General features: G+C 40.5%; 3 protein-coding genes across 4 annotated transcripts; all 3 read left to right on the plus strand.

Annotated features, from left to right (window-relative positions):
* Positions 1–414: 414 nt before the first annotated feature.
* Positions 415–7,667, plus strand: LOC127771007 (probable E3 ubiquitin-protein ligase ARI8). Its single transcript, XM_052296798.1, has 15 exons — positions 415–846; positions 3,115–3,239; positions 3,824–3,926; positions 4,260–4,350; positions 4,441–4,613; positions 4,950–5,054; positions 5,127–5,215; positions 5,500–5,607; positions 5,694–5,784; positions 5,874–5,963; positions 6,091–6,138; positions 6,308–6,379; positions 6,461–6,560; positions 6,644–6,770; positions 6,952–7,667. Exons 1-15 carry the CDS (start codon positions 682–684, stop codon positions 7,232–7,234), a joined length of 1,770 nt encoding a protein of 589 aa, XP_052152758.1. The 5' UTR covers positions 415–681; the 3' UTR covers positions 7,235–7,667.
* Positions 7,668–8,295: 628 nt separating this feature from the next.
* Positions 8,296–8,997, plus strand: LOC127770875 (uncharacterized). The gene has a single exon (XM_052296650.1). It carries the CDS (start codon positions 8,296–8,298, stop codon positions 8,995–8,997), a length of 702 nt encoding a protein of 233 aa, XP_052152610.1.
* Positions 8,998–12,231: 3,234 nt separating this feature from the next.
* LOC127770629 (DNA-directed RNA polymerase III subunit 1) lies at positions 12,232–23,059 on the plus strand. 2 transcript variants are annotated; one of them, XM_052296420.1, is made up of 28 exons: positions 12,232–12,363; positions 12,511–12,650; positions 12,765–12,894; positions 13,056–13,205; positions 13,292–13,448; positions 13,594–13,775; positions 13,908–14,020; positions 14,117–14,216; positions 14,871–15,071; positions 15,147–15,295; positions 15,370–15,511; positions 15,597–15,737; positions 15,842–16,030; positions 16,366–16,579; positions 16,942–17,035; positions 17,414–17,648; positions 17,987–18,178; positions 18,664–18,762; positions 19,454–19,657; positions 19,739–20,014; positions 20,250–20,397; positions 20,689–20,840; positions 21,197–21,352; positions 21,430–21,546; positions 21,624–21,703; positions 21,915–22,119; positions 22,227–22,429; positions 22,623–23,059. In XM_052296420.1, exons 2-28 carry the CDS (start codon positions 12,580–12,582, stop codon positions 22,672–22,674), a joined length of 4,152 nt encoding a protein of 1,383 aa, XP_052152380.1. In that variant the 5' UTR covers positions 12,232–12,363; positions 12,511–12,579; the 3' UTR covers positions 22,675–23,059. The 2 variants fall into 2 exon arrangements, with proteins under 2 accessions (XP_052152380.1, XP_052152379.1); XM_052296419.1 differs by having other exon boundaries at positions 12,232–12,354.
* The last annotated feature ends 916 nt before the right edge of the window (positions 23,060–23,975 follow it).

The following is a 23,975-nucleotide window of genomic DNA, read 5'->3' on the forward strand; positions in this document are numbered from 1 at the left end:
TCATACCAGATTTTTAATGATCAAGACTCCACTGACATACTGTCTTCTGGTGTGAATGGCTGATACGTGGCCCCCCTAGTCATGTGACCCATATGTCAGCCAAGTTAGCACGCATCGAGTTAGCTGGTTTCGTCGTTGATACTGTGTGCACGATGCTTTTGAATCTGAAGCCTAGGCTAACCAGCTAGCTTACACTCAAAGCTGGTAGGAAACCATCGGTTGTAGGAAAGCAAAAGCAGCTAGTACTAAACAAAACAAGCCAGAAAAGCTTTTTTAACAAAAACACACGAAAACACTATTACAAGGGGACGAAAAAAAAGGTGCAAAGAGACGAGAGGGAAAAAGGAGAGGGAAATAGCTCGCATTCGTGTCTAGCTTCCTTCCTGTGCAGCCCCGAGCAAGCGAATCCGACCTACTAATCCATCGATCCTCTCCCCATTTCCACCCTATTCCTTCCTCTCCCTTTTCTCGCCTCGCCTCGCATCCCACCCCCTCCTCCTCCTCCCTCCTCTCGCCTCGCCCCCCCGCCCCGAATCCGCTCGGGCGCCTCACCACCCGGGCCCGATTGCTTCCTCCTCGTGGTGGGCGCCGCTCCGATCCGCCCGATCCGCGCTGCTCCTGGGGCTCCGGCGCGCGGCGAGCGGGGGCGGCGTCCGCGGCGGCGGCGGGGGAGGGGCGGCGATGGACTCCGAGGACGACATGCTCGACGCGAACGACTCCGCCGACGACGACTTCTACAGCGGCGGGGAGGCCGGGCTCGGCGGGAGCGACGACGGGGACGCCGACTACGACTTCGCCGACCACGATTCCGACGATTCCGCGGAGCTCCTCTCGCACCGGCAGCAGGTGATCCCGGGTTCGCGCGCGCCCTGTGGGCGATGAGTGCTTTGGAATGGCGTGGGGGTGGTGGGGGCGTAGCTCGTGGTTCGATCTGTCACGGGGTGGGAATGCCCGGAAATTGCAGGATCGTGAATCTAGGCGATCGATGGGAAGGTTTGCTGCCATGCTGCACGTATATGCTTCGTTGGTTGGTGGATTTTGATGTAGTCCGGGAGAATGATATTGCATTGGCTGCCATCCATAATCAATGCGTCGATGCTAGCTAGGACCTCTCTGAAACATTTATACATTTTTGCATTTATTTTTCTTACAGGAAGTGTGGGGATCCGAGATTTTTGGTGGTGTGGGCAATAGTGTTGACGAATAAAATACATGTGGGGCAGTAGGCGTCTTATACTCTGTCATCAACAACTACATCATGTTCCATAGGACAAATGTAAACTAATCACAAGATTAGTGGATTTTGCAATTCACAATGGGAGTTTTATGTTTTTTTTTTCAGAAAAACAATGGGAATTCTATGGGTGTATTGTTTGGGAGGGTGGGGAGCGGGGATATGTAATGTGTAGATTTTCGATTATCCACTGGCAGATGCGCTAAATGAAGGGAGAACAACCAAAGGAAGAAACTTACAATAGCTCATGCTAGGCCTATTCAAGTACGTAGCCATTAATAATGTGGCAGCAAAAAAAATGTTCTGTATGTACCAAAAAACCATAGTTGACTGGAGCTCCTTGTAGTTCTGAAGAATTTGTGATGTCCTAACAAATGAGATGATGAACTGCATGTTCAAACCTTCCTTCATCTGTTTCTCTGAATGTTTTCCTTTCTTTTTCATGTATTGGCACATGGTCATTTGGTGTGGAGGTAGTAAGCTCATGATAGGTAGTAGTTAGTAGTTCAGTCTGTAGTTCTTTGTACCTTTGGATTGACGATATTTGGTCTGGTCATGGTAATTTAATACAAGCATGCCATGACAAATCGAGAAATTCATGGGATAAAGATAGTCTACAGGAAATAGGCTATGGCATAACTGTAAATGAATTGTGGATATATCCATATCCTTACCATACTGAAACAACTGCCATTATTCGCAAAGGGTCGCGATCTCATGAGGATGAGGTAACTCCAAAATCTGATCCTCAATTGGAAATGCAGGTTATAAATTGTCTTCATGAAGTAGGACTCACTAGTAAAATAGCCAATCAGTCATACGGTGTTGGTACTTGGTTTCTATTATGTTTATATAGGAACTGAGCACAATGTTTTCTGTGGCGTACCCTTCAACTAATTAGGTACAAAATGCTATAACTTGCATATTTTTACCCCGATTTAGTTCTAACTGGTTGTAGATGATTGAATTTATTTCTAGATAAGATATTGATTATTGTATGGGTGCTTGATTCCATTTTGAAAGCACTGCGGTTATTAGTTATTACTTGTGGATAATAGGTTTTTTGTTGGTACGCTGTCTAGAAGCCTCCTTAATTAATATCCTTCCTAACTTAGCTTTTGTGGTTCCCGCTTGTTTCTATTCCTTGTTCCATCTGCACAAGTACACCTCTTATTTCTTGCTTTCTTGTCACCTAAGCTAGCCAAATAAACTGATGCCGACTTGCCGAGGTCTCCATCCAACAATGAGTTAGACGTACTATCCATTGAGTTATGTCTTAATGTCTTATGTGGATTATCCCACTATATCCTGCTCACTGCCGACCAGTTTATTTGTCAAAGAATTTTTTATGGCCTTCTCTAGTTGATCTTTCTGTTCAGTTATAAGGAATGTTTTGTGTGAAAGTTGCTATTGGTTCCTGAAGTATGTTGTTTTTATGAAAATATACCAAAATGATTATTTGTCCCTAAAGACAGACGTCTTTCCAACAGTTTTTAGGTCATCTCATGGAAATCTCTTATTTCCAAAAGCTGGAGGAGGCCTTTGCATCATATAAGCTAACAGAAAAATCGTACTCCCGTTTCGGCATAATGTTGGAGAAGGCCATGTTGTAGAAAATTAGCAATGACCTATTTCCAATCAATGTGCTAGATTTTAATGGGAGTAGTATCCTTTTGCCTTGTTACAAATCAAAATTTGCTGCGGAAGAAATGCTGTTTGATTATTTTTTCCTTCAATATTTGACATTTAATTGTTGACATTATATGAACTGATTGTCCAGCGCTATTGTGTTATGTGTGATTTTAACATTATATGAACTGATTGTCCAGCGCTATTCTGTTATGTGTGATTTTAACATTATATGAACTTTTTATGCCCAGCAAAATTACAGTATATTAAGTGAAGCCGATATACAACAGCGCCAAGAGGATGATATAAATAGGGTTTCAACTGTTCTTTCAATTTCAAAGTCAGAAGCATGTGTTCTTCTTCGTAATTATAACTGGTAATGGCCATTACCTGCCTTCACATTGCTGCCCCATACTCCTTTTTTTTTTTGTCTTTTTTGGTGCTCTATCTCTATCAAGTTTGTTATGTCTTTGATTCTCATACCTGATAATTCATCCATGTCCATGTCATATTTGTTTACTCGTGGACATGCTATTAATAAACAAACTGATTTAAACTTACATGGTTGTGAATTATCAAAATTTATTGTATTGAGGGCTTAATCGTGGTCGTGGGATATTATTTCATGCTGCATTGGCTCATTAATGCAGTACACCATGTAATCTAGCCCAAATGTGCTATTCCCTCCGTCCACAAACATAAGGGATTTTGGAGTACTACTTTCCTAATCTATCCAACTACTGCATTTTTTGCTTTTTGGTAGTTGCATTGCTAGGCGTGATCTTTCCCAATCAAATAAACTTCCCCGCATCAAATTAATTTCACCTCAACCTTGAACTCTGCGAAACAACCTAGAATCCCTTAGATTTGTGGACGAAGGAAGTACTTCATCTGTTATTGCCATATGGAAGCAGAGCACAAGGAATGATGCATCTATTATTTGGTTTTGCCCCCCTGCAGGAGTGTCAGTAAGGTGCATGATGAATGGTTTGCTGATGAAGAACATGTTCGTAAGGTTGTTGGTTTTCCGGAAAAGCTCATCGAAATGCCAAATGACAGAGAAGTATGCCTTTGCCTTACTAGTTAAACAATTAAAAACTTTGGGGGATGTACAAACAATTTGAAGTTCTAGCAGTTGTATGCCTGCGAGCCAGGATTTTTTGAGAAAAAAATGGATAGTATGCTTGTGTCATGCAGTACACATGTATTGGCACTCAGTTTTGCCTGTACTATAGTGCTATACATTGTGACTTGTGAGTTGTGGGAAGAATGTGCATCAAACATTTCATATCTCATTTTTTCTCTTGCCTGTTTGTGATGGTTTTTACCTGTCATTACTTAGAACACATGAATATCATCAGCTGTTCAATACTAATACATTTTGTTCACTTGACAGTTGACATGTGGAATTTGTTTCGAAAATTGTCCTTGTACGTCAATGAGTGCTGCTGCATGTGGCCATCCGTTCTGTAGTGCATGTTGGAGAGGTTTGACAATCTAACCTTGAGATATTTCTCTTTATCAACCCTGGATTCTGTTTTGTGTGGGATCACCACTTACATAGTGCACATTGACAGGTTATATTAGCACTTCTATAAATGATGGTCCAGGATGCTTGATGTTAAGATGTCCTGATCCGTCCTGCACAGCTGCTGTTGGTCAAGATATGATCAATTCACTGGCTGATGACGAGGATAGGGAAAAGTATGGGCGATATCTTCGCAGATCTTACATTGAAGATAATAGGAAGGTAGGTTGATCATAATACAAATGAATAAATGAAAATCTGTATGGCTGCTACTGTGAATTATTATATGTTTTATGTAAACCAGCCATTCTCCTGCCTTTGCATCTTGTTTTTCCTAAAAATGGAGTGAACTCTCTGTATTTTGAATAAACCTTGATGTTCTTACAGTTAATGTGGCAATCATAATATATTTTTGAAATGGTGCTGACAGTTTGTAATTAGTGTGAATGCCTTCATAGGAAATGATCAAGTGCTATATTTGGCCAATTCTCATGTTTTGGTATTTATGTATCTATTTTTTAAGCATATGTTCATTAAGTTCATTCCTATTTGGAACAGACAAAATGGTGTCCTGCTCCTGGATGTGAATATGCTGTAGAATTTGTCATGGGCAGTGGTAGCTATGATGTGAACTGCAACTGTTCATACGGCTTTTGTTGGAACGTGAGTACTGGACCTGCCATTTCATTTCATTGTGATCAGCAGGGCATAAACCATTTGAAATAAAATTTGCAGTGCACTGAGGAAGCTCATCGTCCGGTAGACTGTGCCACTGTTTCAAAGTGGATCCTCAAGAACAGTGCGGAGTCTGAAAATATGAACTGGTATTGTCAGAATAACACAGCTTTCTTTTTCATTACTACTGACATTTTTCTTATTGTAAGTTTTGTTCCTTTAATTGCATTTGATCTTTCTTCTGAAAACTTTGTCCTAATCTCATTCCTCCTTTTGGTTCTGAAAACTTTTGCTATTTTATTGTTTGGTGATTTTCTGAAACACCAATATTTTGACTTTATTTTTTTGTCATACTAGTAGTAGTTCTTATGTTTTTACTGCAAGTTATTTCTTGTGTCAACTATGTTGAACTTTCTGTTTGTTATGGTTTCAGGATTCTAGCTAATTCAAAGCCTTGTCCTAAGTGCAAGCGGCCCATTGAAAAAAACCAGGGATGCATGCACATTACATGCACACCTCCATGCAAATTTGAGTTTTGCTGGTATGTAATCATAATCTCTCTGTTTATGCTCTTCATAGCACTTGCAGTCTCATATGGCTTGTATGTACTTGTTCTATATAACGCAGGCTGTGTCTTGGTCCATGGTCGGAGCATGGAGAACGGACTGGTGGATTTTATGCCTGTAACCGTTATGAGGCAGCAAGGCAGGAAGGAGCGGTACAGTTCTAATCTGAGATATTTTCTTAATACTTTATTATTTTTATTTAATATTGTGGTTAATTTGTGCTGCTTCGCACTGGTTACAGTATGATGAATCTGAAAGGAGAAGAGAAATGGCAAAGAACTCGCTTGAGAGATATACACACTATTATGAACGGTGGGCAGCCAATCAGTCGGTAAGTTATTGGGTACAAGAAAAGTTACCTGAACAAAGCATTGTGTTTTACATAAGTAGTAAAAAAGATTTCCAATCAATACTCAAGAAGAACTTTTCTGGTTTCTTAATATCTTCTCGTTATGCAGTCGAGGCAAAAGGCATTAGGAGATCTGCTGAGTTTGCAAAACGACAAGGTATATAAATATGATACTTTATATTTATCTCTCCTTTATCCTCTTTATATCCAATTTCACCCAAAAGTACTGAAGCCATGTTAGGTTCATGTATTAATCATTTATAATACAGCTACTTCAGCCTGTCCAGAACATATGCTAACAGCGACATTCACAAATCATTTTTCAGCTTGAAAAGTTAAGTGATATACAAAGCCAACCAGAGTCACAGCTCAAGTTCATCATAGAGGCTTGGTTACAGGTTAGTTTTCATTGCCAAGTTTAGTTCTCTCATAAGCCTCCTAGATCTCTCATGGGCGAGTTTAATAATTTGAATACGCAGATTGTCGAATGTAGGAGGGTATTGAAGTGGACTTATGCTTATGGTTTTTACCTCCCAGAGCATGAACATGCCAAAAGACAGTTCTTTGAATATCTGCAAGGTTCGTAGTTTTGCTGTAATACTAAATAGCATACGCAAGTATCAGTTACTTATCTGGTTTATTCTTGTTGCTTATTTATCTAGGTGAGGCGGAATCAGGTTTGGAGCGGCTGCATCAATGTGCAGAGAAAGAACTTCAAGTATACCTTGAAGCAGAATCTCCCTCAAAAGATTTCAATGACTTCCGTACAAAGTTGGCTGGATTAACTAGGTACTACAGATCATTCTGTTTTTCATGTTTCCTATCCTTATTACTTGGATGCTTGTGTCCTTTGGAAGGTTTTCTTTGATTGTTTTGACGACATGATCACTCCTAATTGTAAAAAGACGATCATTTAAATTTCGTTTGTTTGTACTATATCTTCATCTGAAGTTCTCTCTTTATTTGACAGTGTGACTCGCAATTATTTCGAGAACCTTGTCCGGGCTTTGGAGACTGGATTAAATGATGTAGGTCCTTCCACTAGCCATGGTACATGCAGCAAGAGTGCAACTTCGAAGAGTCTTGGCAGTAAAAGTAAGAGTAGCAAGAGCAGAGCATCCAGTACCAGCTCCAAAACAGGTGGCTCGAGCCGTGGTGTCGATGAAAGCAACATTTGGACGTGTGACCAGTGCACATATGCTAACCCCAGATCTGCCAGAAACTGCCAGGCTTGTAACAACCAGCATCGATAGCATTACATAGCTATGGTTTTAGATCTCGACTCCATTGGTTGAGAAACCTCTGGTTCAAACCTGGTGGTAAAGAACATATGCAAAGTTGAAGTTTTCAATGAACAGTGGAGCTGGCGTGAGGAGGTATTAGCAGAGAACTGTTGCATATGCAAATTAGATTTTCTCAACTCATCATGTGCTATGGCTGAGAAACCTCAGGTCATTCCCAATTTTTTTAATCAACTGACGGTATCCTTGAAGCCTCGCTCATCATCATCTAGTTCATCCTGTATATAACTCTATATCGATATCTGTAACTCTTGTGTTGTTCTATGGAAGTAGCGCGTACTAGCAGATGTGCGCCACCAATGAACTGAGTTGTTGTAATGATGTTGTAACCTTGTAATAATGAATTGGCCAATTCTCAAGGAAATTTATTCATCCTGTTCCAGAATGCAAAGAAACTTTTGAATTGGGGGAATGTCGTAAGTTATGCCAATATTAAGATAATCAATAAGATCGGTTTCTGTGGTGGGGGGGGGGGGGGGGGGGGGCACAATTCTCTGAAGTATGATTTGCTTTGAAAGAAGATGTTCTGCAATTGTTTACTTGAGATACAGAGGCCGGCAAATTTCCTTCTACCTGTGAACTATGATTTTTTTAAAAAAAAAGAAGATAACGGAAGCTTTATTACCCATCATGCTGGAATTACGGCATTCTAATTGCCAATACTTCCCCGAATTTATTCGTTCCTGCTTCGAAAGGAAATCAATTATCTGCAATGTTTCTTCTGATCGAGAGAGGAATATCACTGATTTGTTTCCAGTCTTTGAGCAAACGATTCCCATCATATTTACATCCTAACATACGAGCATGAAAATGAAAGTCTTGCCATGATTGAGGTTTCCCTCCTTGCCAAGTATACCCGACAAATAATCAGCAACGTTTCCAAGTTTTAATCTTTGGAAACAAATCTTTGAATTGTGACTATATATATGCGCGCTCGCCTTCGACGGCAACACGAGGTAGCTCGCATTCTCTGAACCTCACAGCTTCTCTCCATGGCCACCTCCATCTCGCCAATGGCCTTGGTGATGTCAATGCTGCTGGCCTCCTCGCTCCTGGCTGCGGCGTCGGCCGCGCGCGCCGACCACCACTCGCCGGCCTACGCGCCTTACCCTCACCACCACGCCCCGTGGCCGGCGCCGGCTCAGTCGCCGAGCGCTCCCGACCACGGCGCTCACGGCCACCACGCACCAGCGCCGGCGCCAGTCCACGCGGACCAGCCGGCTCGAGCCCCAGAGTGGCATCACCACGCTCCAGCCCCGGCTCCGGTCCGTGACGACAAGCCAAGCCCCTCGCATCATCATCATCACCATGGCCATCATCACCACCGTCATGCTACTGCTACTGCCCCGGCGCACGCCCCGAGTTCGCATCATGATCGCCATGCTCCGGCGCCGACGCCGGTGCACTCCAGCTGGCCGTGGCCGGCCCACGCGCCGGCGCCAGCGCCAGCGGTGATCCACGGGACGAACAGCCACCTGGCGCCGCCGGCGCCGTCGTCGCATGTTCAGTATTCCCCTGCTCCTACTCCCGGTGACGGCCGCCATCAGTCGCCGCCGCCGCCGCCGTCCCCGCCTAGCGCTGACGAAGGCGCTCAAGCACCTAGCTACAACCCTTCGCCTGCGCCGGCTCCGGCGCAGGAGAGTTCGTCCGCCGCCGTTGCCTTCGCCGGTGGAGCCGGTGTCCTCGCCGTGACGGCTGTCGCGCTGCTTCTTTAGAAGCCTAAAGTTAATTAGATGGTTTGCCAGCTTTGTAATAAATTCTCACGCATGGTTGCAAGTTTTTATTGAGATGATTATGTCGAATGCGTTTCATGTTATCATCAAATAGTATTCAGAAGCCATTAGTGTGGAATTTGCGGTAATTATCTTGAATCTTTTTTTTGTTTTCATCAAATAGTAATCAGTAGCCACTAGTGATTATCTTGAATCCATTAACAACGTATAAACACGTAATGGAAATGCTAATATTTTGTCATGCTTTAGGTCGATATAAAATTTAATAATATATTATTATACTGGCGATTATAGGTCTGCGAGAATGACGAGAGGTGAGAACCGACGGTCTGCGGCGTCGGGCTGCCGGCGGCGACGCCGTGGAGGGAAATGGAGATGCCTTCTCTTCCTCGTTGAATGTTGGGCCCACCTTCGAGCCGGACCCGCATGTCAGGCAGGCAGTTTTCACGAAAGGGCCCTCACCTTCCTTGGAATTCTGGATTTACTCGGCAATCCCGTTCCAGGATGTACTCTGTGAGACGTTCGATCCAAGATGTGTGGTACACATTGCATTGGAATATAGGCCTTTTTGGGCCTGAATCTAACATAGGACGTATTGACCTGTGGGCTTTTGTTTGGAAATTGGAACAGTCCACCCGGCGTCAGGCGATACAAAGGGGAAAAAAAACAAGCGCATGTACAAGACCTACAAATAGCACGTTCATAGCCTTGCCAACAAATGCAAATTTAGATTAAGAAAGGATTTTAAAAAAGCTAAACCAGATTTGCTGATATGAAAAATAGAAAAGAGGAGATTTTTGTTGCACGAGAGTAACGAAAATGAAACGAAAGTAGTAAAAAGTTAGTCTAAAATTTGTCATGAGGGGATAGATTTTAAATGAAATGAACTAGAAGCTCATATCGAGCTTTTACCTTTAAACATATTTAAAAACCATCAATTCGGGATTTATCATATGACTGATTCAAACCTCATTCTTATATTTATCATGTGAAATTAGTTTTTCGCGTTATGTATTCTCTAGAATTATATTATACACCATCTGTTGTGTAAAATAAGAATCAATACTTTGATAGACAACAACAACGAACACGTGCAACAAAAAAGCTAACAGAGGAAATTGTTAGACGTTGAATCGCGCTACCACACTTTGAGTATGTTACGTGCAATTCGCAACAACAACCAAAGACGTGCGTCACATGGAGAGGTAGATACCGCTGAATGAACACCTGGGAGGGACCCCCTCAGGATGAACACGCGGCCTAGCCTTGATAGGCTAGCCAGGACGTCCTATAACAATGTAAAGACAAAAAAAATGATGCACAATTGTGGGATTTGAGGAGAATAGATGTTGGGATAAATAGCAAGCAGGAGGAAGATGTAGATTAAAGGTTTTGGGTGATAAATTGATTTTAACAATTGATTTGTTGTTTTTCTAATCAACCTTCGTCCTCATATTTATAGAAGGGTGGATTTGCTTTCCAGGATCCAATTAGGCTAAAGAAATCAAACTCAAGAAATCTCGGTATAAAACAAGGAAACGCAAGAAATTCCTTAATTGGACTCGGACTCTATGCTGAAGGTCTGACCACTCGGACACCTATGGTCTAACCACATCATATTTGTTTGGTCTGACTGATTACACAGTGACGTTAAAACGGGCCTTCATGGGAAAGTCTTAGTGTTTTTCAAATTTGGCCGTTCTTGCTGCCCTGCTACAGAAAACAGAGCAATAACCATATCTCCGGAACAAGCATTAGTATTTTTCAAGGCTTAGTATAACTTGAAAAATACTAAGGCTTGTTCTTGTCAAATTTGTCTGTTCCAAATTTGGTTATCAACATAAATAACAAAAAAGAGTGATACAAACCCTTAATCTTATAAGGCTTGTTCAGGAGATATTCTTGTAACAGGATTGCGACTGCGCTATAGCAACCGAAGGCACAAAAAACTGTTTTGTGCTGGTTTGTAACTGCAAGAGAGCCAAACAAGGCCATAAACGAAATACCAGTACAATGGAAATATTCGTTCATATAGAAGATAAAGAATATAGGAGAGAAACATTGTTGGCCGGTTAACAATGCCTCAAAACGACTCTTGGCACCAGTAAAATAAAAAGCACTTTGCCATATATGATGATAAAGAGAATACTTGTTGATACTAAGGGTGTGTTCGGAACCTAGAGTTCCCAACTCACCCCTCTCTTTTTCCGCGTGCACGTTTTTCAAACTACTAAACGATGAGTTTTTTTGCAAAAAGTTTGTATACAAAAGTTGCTTAAAAAACCATATTGATCTATTTTTTTAAAAAATAATAAATACTTAATTAATCACGCGCTAATGGACTGGTCTGTTTTCTGTGCGGAGAGTTTAGTTCCCAACTCCCCATATCCGAATAGGGCTGTGTTTGAGGAGAAGGAGATAGAGAAGATTGGGAAGATACGCAAAATGAGGTGAGCCATTATCGCATGATTAATTGAGTATTAATTATTTTAAACTTGAAAAATGGATTAATATGATTTTTTAAGCAGCTTTCTATAATTTTTTTGCAAAACACACACCGTTTAATAGTTCGGGAAGCGTGCGCGCGAAAAACGAAACAAACTCACACACAATCACCAGGAAAGAACACAAATAAATACATTTTTTAAAGATATATACAAGATATGAGAAAATAAATTGTTGCTACGGTTAAATGGTTCAACAACGATCTTTAGCATATATAAAATAAACACTTTTGTTGTATAAGGGTGTAAACGAAAGAAAAATACCAATTTTTTTAATGGTTAGAGTCATGATTGGCTTAGGTACTGTGAGAGTCTCTTGTATAACTCTGTGTGGGGGCTGTATATTTAAACATGCCTTTAACTGTTGAAGATTTTTTTTAGGGAAAAAGGGAAAAAATAATTTTTAGGGAAAAAGGAAAAAAATATTTTTAACTGTTGAAGATTTTTTTAGGGAAAAAAAGGGAAAAAATATCTTTTAGGGGATTTTTTTAGGGAAAAAGGAAAAAAATATTTTTTAGGGGAAAAAAAAGATGATGATATGAAGAAGAATCGAACCCGCGACTCCTCTGTTACATAGAACGGAATAAGCCAACCCGTCGATCCCCAAGATACGGCCAAAGTACGGGAATAAACTTAATTAAACAATGTAGATACTCGCCCTACCTGTTTATTTCCTCCAAGCCGAAAAAAGCGAAGTCATCTAGGGTCCCGCGCCGCCACCAACTCTCCCCCGTCCCTCCCCTTTCCGCGCGAGCGGCGTGCCGGCGGGCGGCGGCTGTCGGAGGTTCGCCTCGCCTCGCCTCCTCTCCCGCGCCGCCGGCGAGAAGGCCCGTAGGTGCGTTGTGTACGGTTTCCTCTCCTTCTCCACCTCGCCCTAGCCTCCTCTCTCTCTCCCTCTCCCTCGCCCTAAGCCCCTACAAAACCCCTGCTCCATTCCCCATTGCTACCGTCACCTCTCACTCTCCCCTTCCTACTCTGCCTCCTCCGCCAGGTTTTCACGATCCGAAGCGGCTCCGGCTCGCGAACGGCGGCGTCGAGCGGAGCCCAGTCGGGAGGGGAGATGGCGCGGCCGGAGGAGAAGCTGCGGTGCACGAAGGAGCCCTTCATCGAGGATGTCGGCACGCGGAGGATGTAAGGCCCCGTCGGTCCGGCGTGTTTTCATCGTCGTCGTCGTCGTCGCGCTGCGGTTGTGTTTACTGACTTTCGGTTTTGTTTTCTGATTCGATTTGAACCAATCCGGTTCAGAAAGAGCATCCGGTTCAGCATGTTCTCGGGGAACGAGGTGCGCCAATCCGCGGAGGTGCAGGTTTGGAACAGCCGGATCTACAACCATGAGATGAAGCCGGTGCCCAATGGATTGCTCGACACGCGGATGGTAAATGCGTGTTGCCCTTCGAGTTTCTCATTGATTGCAGATGTTTGAGCAAATGTGGTTTCATTTGCTTCATCATAGGAAGGCAGCTGGGCTATGCTTTCCGGATCCTGTTTCATGGTTCATTGTTGTTCTTTTTTATACAACATTTCATATAATTTCAGGGTGCGGCAAACAAGCTTGGGGAGTGCAGTACTTGCCATGGTTCATTTGCTGAATGCCCGGGTCATTTTGGTTACTTGAAGCTCGCCCTTCCAGTTTTTAATGTTGGATTCTTTAACTGTATTTTGGATGTATTGAAGTGCATCTGCAAGGTATCACTGCACGAATAAGATTAGATGTTTTGTCTAAATCCACCAAATGTGATTATTCTTATACTTGTTCCATAATTTATTTAAAGAGCTGCAGCAGGGTTCTTCTTATGGAGAAAGATCGGCTAGAGTTTTTGAAGAAAATGAGAAATCCCAAAGCAGATCCGCTACAGAAAAGTGCTATCATGAAAAAAGTGAGGGACAAATGCAAACTATCCCGTTGCCCCTGGTGTGGATTCATAAATGGCAAGCTACTTTCTGATACTCCTTTTTATCCTCGGCTCCTCGCCACTTAAATTTTCCTTAGGATGGCTTACTAACGGTCACCTGACTGCTGTCAACATTTTACAGAACATTTCTCACTTTTGCGTTTCTTTGGTTGGTAGTACAGGTGTTGCTAAAAAGGGCAGAGCAGGGTTGATTATTCTTCATGATTGTAGCAAAACATTGGATGGAAGCACAGAAGAGCTTCGGGACGCACTATCACATAAGAAAGAGAAACTATCTATTAGTGCTGTTCGCATGCTAGACCCTGCAATTGTTCTATCTCTTTTCAAAAGAATGACCGATGAGGTAGATCCTATTTTTTTGTCTTTCAAGATTACCATTTTATGAGAGTACCACAATTTGTATTGTACAGACTACAGATTTGTTTGATTAGTTTTATGTATGTTTTCTCTCACTTTGATATTATGCACTCTACAGGATTGTGAGTTGCTAAACCTCGGTGATAGGCCTGAGAAACTTATTGTGACAGAGATTGCAGTGCCACCTGTACCTATACGTCCTTCTGTTTTCGTGGCTGGTGGAAGAATGAGGTTTGCTCTTCAGTTTTTTAGTACCTATATGTCAAATGGTGATTCAGCATAACCACATTTTCCTTTTAATGCATTGAATTGTCTTGCTTCTCACAGCAATGAAGATAGCATTACCGTCATATTGAAGAGTATTGCTAATACAAATTCCATCCTTAAGGAGAACCTTCAAACTGGTGGTCAGTTCATGAAGTGCTTTGTAAGACACTCACAGCTCTTCGTTTGTTTATTTTCTCCCATTTTTTTCTCTTAGTGCAGTGCAACTTCTGTATGTTTAGAATTCCTTTCGGATAGTTTGCTAGAAACTCAGAAATCACCTTGTCTCTGTATCTTCATGAAACACACAGCTTGATAGACCCATAATCTAGTTTAGGGTTAATCTCAATTTGTCTGTATGGAACCTACAAGGCAAAATATTTAGGAAACTTGATGATTTACACAAGTAGAAAATATGAAAGCCAGAAATCATATTCTAACAGGATTGATTATTCTGTAGTAAGTCAGATTGTGACTTTCCTTTGATATGCAGAATTCATGTGGGGGCTGGTGTCTTATCAGCATGACAGGTTCAAAGTATTACAGTTTTGAAAATCCGACTTAAGTGTGACAAAATGCTTATTCCTATTTAGCTAACTAAATTACTAAGTCAGTAACTACTGTTTCAAGAGAAAAATGCACTTGTCTCTATGAAGGAAAACAACCATTTAGATCATTCAAAATTGTGTTTTTTATGACTCTTTCACAAGAGTTCCTCTGGTGCTATGCTATCAAAATATTCCGACTGTACGATATGCATTCTAACAATTTGATATTACTTTAAATGATTACATCTACTTCTTTTCAATCTTTGAAGGATTGCTGGCAACACCTTCAACTTCAAGTTGTTGAATATATCAACAGTGACGCACCCTCTCTTCCCGAGTCACAACATCGAGGCCTTGTTCAGCGACTCAAAGGGAAGACAGGCCGATTTCGTGGTAACTTGTCTGGAAAACGTACCGAGTACACTGGAAGGACTGTCATTTCTCCTGATCCAAACTTGAGAATAACAGAGGTACATGGCAATATAGAAGTTTTTTATGTTCACTTCCTTGTTGATGTTTAACGTCATCATTAATTAACACTTCAGGTGGCTATTCCCATCCTGATGGCTCGAGTTTTGACTTATCCTGAAAGAGTTTCATACTATAACATAGAGAAGCTGCGTCAGTGTATACGGAATGGTCCACACAAACATCCAGGGGCAAATTTCATCATACAACCTGATGGAACAAAGCTGTAAGTCATATCAGTAAATGCACTGAAATTAGTTATAAGTTCAGCGTATATACTCAATTATCCTACATTTTTAGGCACTTAAAGTATTGTGATAGAAGAATTGCTGCTCGAGATTTGAAGTATGGCTGTGTAGTCGAAAGGCATTTAGAAGATGGAGACATTGTCCTCTTCAATAGACAACCGAGCTTGCATAGAATGTCAATTATGTCTCACAGGGTATAAATTGCTCTTCATTACACTGCACCCGCTACATGAAAATGTTACCTCATATTGGTCCCTTGCTCTTTGTATTTAATCACAGGCTAGGATTATGCCCTGGAGAACACTAAGGTTTAACGAGTCTGTCTGTAACCCATATAATGCTGATTTTGATGGCGATGAGATGAATTTGCATGTTCCTCAGACTGAGGAAGCCCGCACTGAAGCGCTTATGCTCATGGGGGTAGCATTTGCTAACTTTCTTTTTACAGTTGACCATCTTTTTTTTTTTTTGATGTTCTACCACTATTCTGTAGCTAATATTCAAAATCATTAATACTTTTGCAGGTTCAGAACAATTTATGTACCCCAAAGAATGGGGAAATACTGGTTGCATCCACGCAAGACTTTTTGACTTCCTCTTTTCTGGTTACAAGAAAAGATAACTTTTATGACAGGTCGTCATTTTCTCTCTTATGTTCATATCTTGGTGATGCAATGGAAAACATTGATTTGCCAACACCTGCTCTGATTAAGGTAAGGCTTTTTCATAGGAACGCACTTTGCAAGTATCAGATTGAAGACATGCTATTTCTTAATGCTTCAACCAATGTTTGTCATTAATAGGAGATATTATTTGGGCATGGGGGACAGCATGCCATCACTTTTATTTGACTTCTACAGTATTATCAAACTGGATTACTTTGTCATATAAGTTTTAGTAATTTTTGTAGTGAATTTCAGCATTATTATGCATAACAAGAGGCAGTACCTTGTCTCTTTTCCAGCTGCGCCTTTGTGCATCTTAGCTTTCTCATCAAATTCCTGATTTCTCTGTATACTGATTCAGTGATTATGTTCTCCTTGTACAGCCTATTGAGCTTTGGACTGGTAAACAACTCTTCAGTGTGTTAGTACGTCCTAATGCATGTACAAAGGTGTTTCTGAATCTTACTGTTAAAGAGAAAATTTATAAGACTCCTAAGGGTTCAACTCTGGAACCTGAAGCAATGTGTCCCAATGATGGTTTTGTCTACTTCCGAAACAGTGAACTTCTATCTGGGCAAGTTGGGAAGGCCACTTTAGGTGAGAATCCCACCCAGTACTGATTCATAGCTAAAACGACCGCCAACCTGATAATCCTAAGTACTCACTCTGTCCCAAAAATATAGGTACCTCTCTAATCTGAGCTAGAAAGGCAGCTATATTTTGGGATGGAGGAGTATGCTATATTCTCTTTAGGAGAACATTAGTTTATAGGCATGGACTATAAACAATAGTCCTGGCATGGTTTACCCTCTTATGAATCACCACATACAATAAATGTTCCTTTAATCAGGTTCGGAAAATGTATTGTTCACTTGTGCTAGTTAGTTGTCCTTGTTATTTTCATCCTGCTTGTTAAATTTGGAAGCAAACCAAAACAATCTTTAATCTTTTGTTTCCAGGTAATGGGAATAAGGATGGCATGTTCTCCACTCTTGTAAGAGATTATAATTCTCATGCTGCGGCAAGCTGTATGAACCGCTTGGCAAAATTTAGGTGAGCTACAAAATTGCGTAATGGACCCATTCTTTCCTAAATATTAACTAACAAATGCTATGCAATTATTTTTTTGTTCTGTCTTTGTTCCATTAAAGAATGCGGAGGGTTAATAGAAATCACTAATAAGTCAAACACTCTGCCTTCTCTTTATTTTATTTTACGTGAATCTGCCATCTTTTTTATTTGTATGCAAACCACTTTGCCATTTGACACTAATTAAGTCAGGGAGCTTAGTTGGTGTACACTCGTTCAATTTTATCTCTCTATTATTACCATTTTGCTGAGTTTCTCATTTGTATTGTTGGTGTTAGATTGTTACATAATTTAGTGCACATTTTTTTTTCTGATTTGAATTGCATTCATCTTTTCCTGCAGTGCAAGATTTATAGGGAACCATGGTTTCTCAATTGGTGTGGACGATGTCCAACCGGGAGAACATTTAAACCAAGAGAAGAAAATGAAAATAGATGGAGGGTACAAAGATTGCCATGATCTTATTGCTTCCTATTCCAAAGGTGCACTCCGTTTGCAGCCCGGTTGCAACGCAGCCCAAACATTGGAGCAAAGTATAACTCGTGTACTGAATGAAATCAGAGAAGAAGCTGGAAAAGTATGTTTCATCCAATTTTATTGTCTTTCTGAATTTCCTTAGCCAGTAAGCCTGTCAATATTTTGTTAATTTAATCCATTGTTGTACTTTTGCATATTCTTTACAGATAGAAAAATATTTTTTAGCCTTGCATTTCATATTATTTTCCAGTGAGCAAATCTTTGAATTTTCCTGAACCAAATTTTGTTGCATGGATATTCTCATCATGAGTCTGATTTTTAGCGTGATTTTGACTTCTACTGGAGACCCCGATGCAATTATTTTGTTGACTCAAAACAAAATTATTCAAATTTGATTTTGCACTTTTTTTATTGAATGCACTTAAACTTATTTATCAGGTCTGTATGAATACACTTCACTGGAGGAACAGCCCATTGATCATGTCTCAGTGTGGATCTAAAGGTTCTCCAATCAACATTAGTCAGATGGTTGCATGTGTTGGCCAACAATCAGTTGGAGGGCGTCGTGCCCCGAATGGCTTCATAGATCGAACTCTTCCCCACTTTCCTATAAATTCAAAGACTCCTGCGGTAAGAACATCAGTACTAGAAATATGACTTGCTTATTTGTGTATCCATTTCTGGTGTTGGATATTTCTAGTTCTGTTCAAATAAGTACTCTTCAAATTTTATGGGGCACTATACATAGAGATAGAGGCTGGAAATTGAAAATATATGTAATGTTTTATTTTAAACACAATATCTCTTATGTTATAGAAAGTTCTGAATTGACATTACTTCCCTTTGATGTATATATATGTGGTATCCTAAATGGCTAATTAATTATTTATTTTTCATTAAAGGATCGTGGGATTCTATTGGAAGTTATCATGTAGAAAAATTGGTCCTTTTCAGAGTGGGGATTTCATTGACTCGTAGTCCTCCACCTAGCTTTTTTAGAGAAAACATTTTTTTATTCAACTTGTTCTGACTGCAATTTTGTTTGAATTAAAGGTCACGAAATCAGCACATTTTGGTATATTCACATACAAATATGTTTTGTATTCCATTTCCAGGCCAAAGGCTTTGTCGCTAATTCTTTCTATACTGGCTTGACTGCCACCGAATTCTTCTTCCATACGATGGGTGGGCGAGAAGGTCTTGTTGATACAGCGGTATGTCTATGTATAAAACCATCTATTGTTTGCATAAGTTGATATTTGCACTCTATCTGTATTTCAGCACAAAAATTTCTTAAGTTTGCTCACATAGACTTACACCGCAGTACATACTACTCAATTGAATTAATAGTAGTACAATGATGATATTATGTGAGAGGAATAGTCTGAATTAGCTCCTTGTGCCTGGCAGGGATAGGATTAGGAAACTTAGCAGCTATTATAGAAGAGCACATCATCAACTAGAAACAAATGATAAGTTCATTCATCACATTCTTATAGAATTAAGCCCACTTCTCCTTTATATTTTGAGCACAGCAATGATTGGGGAAGATGTTTCCTTGTTCGTTGTTTGGGCACTGAATCAACTTGCTTGCATACCAGAGTTGAATCTGGCGTTTCCGTTTGACTCTGCTTTTTAGGCTTTGGTCCTTGCAGTTGAGTGTTTGATCTCAGGCACTGTAGTTCGCTGCATGAAAACCTTCACAGCACTATGCCAGTTCTATGTAGAGGTCTGTTAGGTGAACTATACTGGTATCTTGTGCATTCAGCTGGACCAAGGTGCAACCCATTGGGCATTTCCAGCATACTCATTGTGCCTTCTGGCTTCTCAAAAACATTTGGGAATTGTTGGAAATTTGGAATATAATTTCTGCTTGTTTCCTTGGTTGTGAACTTGTGATCATAGGTTAAAACAGCAGAAACAGGATATATGTCCCGCAGATTAATGAAGGGATTGGAAGATCTCTCAGTTTTCTATGATCAGACGGTCCGCAATGCTAGTGGTGGTATTGTACAGTTCCTCTATGGAGATGATGGCATGGATCCTGCAAAGATGGAAGGGAAAGATGGAAAGCCCTTAAATTTGGATCAATTGTTTATGAAAGTCATGGTCAGTTTTAACATGTAAAAACAGTTTGTTTACTTGATCAAGTGAGATGCGCCTCGTGTGCTAACCATTTTACTTTTGTAGGCCACTTGTCCTCAAAGGGGACAGAATACATTATCTCCAGGTGAAATCTTACAAATTTTAAATGACAAGCTCTCTGAACATGATGCCTCCTCTGATGATGGTTGTAGCGAAAAGTTCAAGCAACTGTTAACGTATTTTCTTGAGGATCGTATAAAATTGCTGAAGAGCACAAGGAGAGCGCTTCTCCTAGATGAAGATCATGTTGGAGAGAGGCACTCCAGCTTTGAAGAATCCATTGCTGCTAATATTTCTGGTATATCTGCGAAGCAACTACAGGTGTGTCTATTCATATTTTTCACATACCAATTCATCTCTGTTTTGCGAAAAACCTGAAATATCAAGCACAGTCTATTTCTGATCAATTTTTTGGTCTCTTACTAATTGCGTGGTCATGCTAATTTTCTGCAGTAAATGTTAAACTGATTCAAGTATTATTTTTATTGGTTTGCTTATGCATTTTATCCTTGTGTCGTCATTCTGTAATGGTTTTCCTTTTCTCCATATGGCTCAGGTTTTCTTGGACACATGTTTATCTCGTTACCACTTGAAGAAAATTGAAGCCGGAGCATCAATTGGGGCAATTGGGGCTCAAAGTATTGGAGAGCCTGGAACTCAGATGACATTGAAAACTTTCCATTTTGCAGGAGTAGCTAGCATGAGTATCCTATATACTATATGGTTCGTGAAAGTCTGCTTTTAATTTTAAGAATTACTAGCAGGTCGTTTTGGCCTATTTCCTATAATTTATTTACTTTAGAGGGGCACTGGAATGTAGTATCTAAGATAAAGCGGATGAAATTGTCAATAATATGCGCTAAAAGATATAAGCTTTCATCAATCTGAATTGATTTGCACAATACTACGGCATTTGATATCTTGATGTAGAGTAATGCATACATGCTATTCTTGGACACTGCTGTTCAAATCATCTTTCCTTAACAAGTAAAAAGATGTTACTCTTGGTGTTCCTCGCATCAAGGAAATTATCAATGCTGCTAAAAAGATAAGCACACCTATTATCACTGCTGAGTTACTTTCTGAGAAGGATGTGTTGTCTGCACGCATTGTGAAAGGCTCTATGGAAAAGGCAGTGCTGGGTGAGGTATGTTGCCCCCAAACTTGCTTTCGATGTTGATAATTGTATCCTCTTGTATTTTACATCATTACACGCACTTAAAACTTACAAGAAGTCAGTCTGCTTTACATCTTCATCTATGTTTCTTAAATACATTAAAATCATGACATGCGTTTAATACACTTCAAAGATATTAGCCATTTGATATTTGTCTACGCATCAAGCTAGTGGCATCATATTTACCAGGTTATTCAATTTACAGAAATGAAAAGCTCTGCCCACAATTTATAAATTTTATGAAGGAGAGAACTCAAATTTAGGAATTTCACGGTGTTACTTTGCCCTTAACTTTTGGATGTATGGATGGTCTTTGTGTTGAGCAGGTGGCTGAAGCCATAAAGATTGTGTTGAAATCAAGTCAACCAAACTTGGTTGTTAAACTCGATATGCAACGTATAGAAGCCCTGCACATGGGCATCTCTGCTGACTCTGTGCAGCTGTCAATATTGAATCATCCAAAAATAAAGCTAAAATCTGAGGTATCAACAAAGCTCTTTGATACGCCTAACCATCAGTTTTTTCTGTTAATATTATTTATTGTACGTCATCTTTGCAGCATGTTCGTGTTATCGATAAATCCAAGTTGAGAATTTATCCAGCTGGAATAGATAAGTCCAAACTTCTATATGAGTTACATCATCTCAAATCCATGCTTCCAAAAGTGATCGTGAAGGTTAGCATTTATCAAGATGTGCAGTGTTAGATGTGCCATTTTGGCTCTGTCTCTGACCTTCCTACTAATCAATTCAGGGTATTCCAACTGTTGAAAGAGCTGTGATCAGCGAAACTGGTGAAGAAAATGACAAAAGATACAAGTTGTTGGTTGAGGGGTATGAGTTCATATAATCATATCATTCACAGTTTTAGCAGCATGAAAGTTCCGTTTGTAGATTTGCTGACCCTTGTTAGAATTTTATTGACCTATTTTTGTAGATCACTAGAGTTCCAGGGTCTTGTCTCTTGGAATGGCTTAGTTTCTGACTTACTCCAACTTCTGCATTATTTTTCTAGAATATTAATCAAATAGTTCTGTAATTGCAGAACAAATCTCTTGGCAGTAATGGGTACTCCAGGAGTTGATGCTATGAAAACAAAAAGTAACCACATCATGGAAGTGAACCGAACACTCGGAATTGAAGCTGCGAGGAGATCTATTATTGATGAAATTCAGTATACAATGAAAAGTCATGGGATGAACATTGATTCGAGACATATGATGCTTCTGGCAGATTTGATGACATACAAGGTACAATAATTAACACCTACCTTCATTTTATTATGCTATATTTTTAATCTATGTTGTGTACCCTTCAACAGTAACTTACATACTGCTGGTTCTTATTCTCCGAGCAGGGTGAAATTCTTGGCATTACTAGATATGGTATTGCAAAAATGAAAAGTAGTGTGCTGATGCTGGCTTCGTTTGAGAAAACAGCGGAGCATCTCTTTAATGCATCATACAGTGGTCGTGAGGATCAGATAGAGGGAGTTAGTGAATGCATTATCATGGGTATACCCATGCAACTTGGCACTGGTATTCTCAAAGTCAGACAAAGGTACGAATGATTAGCTTGCACCCTTTGATTGTGCTATAGCATACTATGATGGCAAACTTGTCTTCCCTGAGCCACTGTACTACTTACATCAGACATGGCGAAATTACAGCTTCACCGGCAGTAACATTGTTAGAACTTCTGGATCAACCAGACAAACCTCACGTTTTACTGATAATACCCTTTTTCCTTGCAGGCTTGACCATTTGCCTGAATTTAAATATCAGCCTGATCCAATATTGGCGTGATACAAGCTAGAAGCCTAGAACCAGCTTAATTTGTCTGAAGCTGGAATTCTGTACAGAGAGGGGTTGGATGTATAAGCATGTATAAGCATCATATAGCAGGGCAGCTACGGCAACTGTAATTTGAGGCAAGTATGCACTGCTGAGGTAGCATTGGGGCAAAACTCCCTTTTTTCTGATAGTCCACCGTTTGTTTCAGCTTATTTTGGTTTCAATCCCCCAGGTTTATTCTGTTTCCAGAGCAGGATTAGTTTAAAGTTCAAACATATACTAGCTAGGTGCAGTGTGCCACAGTTTGATTAGAATTGGGCCCGCTCATTGAACTTTTCTAAAGAAGGAAAAAATGGTCCCTGGTCTAATGTCAAAAGCTTGAGCAGAACAAAGTAAATATCACGTCTCTCTTTTGGTTCTTCCGTTTCTCCTGTGTCTTCAGAGCGAGCGTAGCTGTCACTCCATAGACAACCGCTTTTTTTTATTTATTTTTTCTGATTTCCTCCTACCTCTCACCTGTCAACAACACATTTGATCTGCTAATGCTGCTGCTGCCGTCATGCACCAACAAGAGAAGATCGCCTGGAAAGTAAGGAAAGAGATCAAGGAGCTCATCTAGAAGGTATGTTGATCGCTTTTGTTAACTTGTTACTCTCACTCCACGGGTCGGTCGGCGTGTCGTGTGAGATCGGTGTTGCATCCTCACCTACTCTCCCCTCCATTCCTCCCCGATCTGTCAAGATCTCGCACGACTTCGTCGTCGTTTCTTCCTTTGTCTGACCGACGGAATAGCATATGCAGAATGCAACTGCATATGCTCTGCAAATTACTGCGAATGTACTACGCTCCTGACCGATTCACATCAGGGAGGAGGAAACGAGGGTTGGTACGATGGATGAGAGTCCGGAATATACATTTTCTGATTCTTCTTTCGTCAGACGCCGACATACATGACCCGTCAGTAAAGGACCCTGGTTCCTTTTGTTTGACGTAATGACATGTCGCCGAAATTAAGAGGAGAGGATGAGGAAGAAGCCATCTTGAAAAGTGAGAACCGATACGAAATGTGCGTTTTCCGGAGGGTAATTTGGAACCATACCATTATAATTTTGTAAAGTTTGAGATATGCCATCGGTATCTCAATGATATGTAGAACCCACATAAGTCAGTTGGATGCGTCTTTTTCCGACGCTTTTTTTTCTGTCAGTTGTGAAGTTTGGAGCTTTCTAAACGACAATCAGTACAGTACATAGGAGGGTAACTCTAGCGATGAAAAGAGCGAAGATTTTTTTCCCCTCGCCTCTGTCACACAC

Source organism: Oryza glaberrima, chromosome 4, assembly GCF_000147395.1.
Source record: "Oryza glaberrima chromosome 4, OglaRS2, whole genome shotgun sequence".
NCBI classification, from domain to species: domain Eukaryota; kingdom Viridiplantae; phylum Streptophyta; class Magnoliopsida; order Poales; family Poaceae; genus Oryza; species Oryza glaberrima.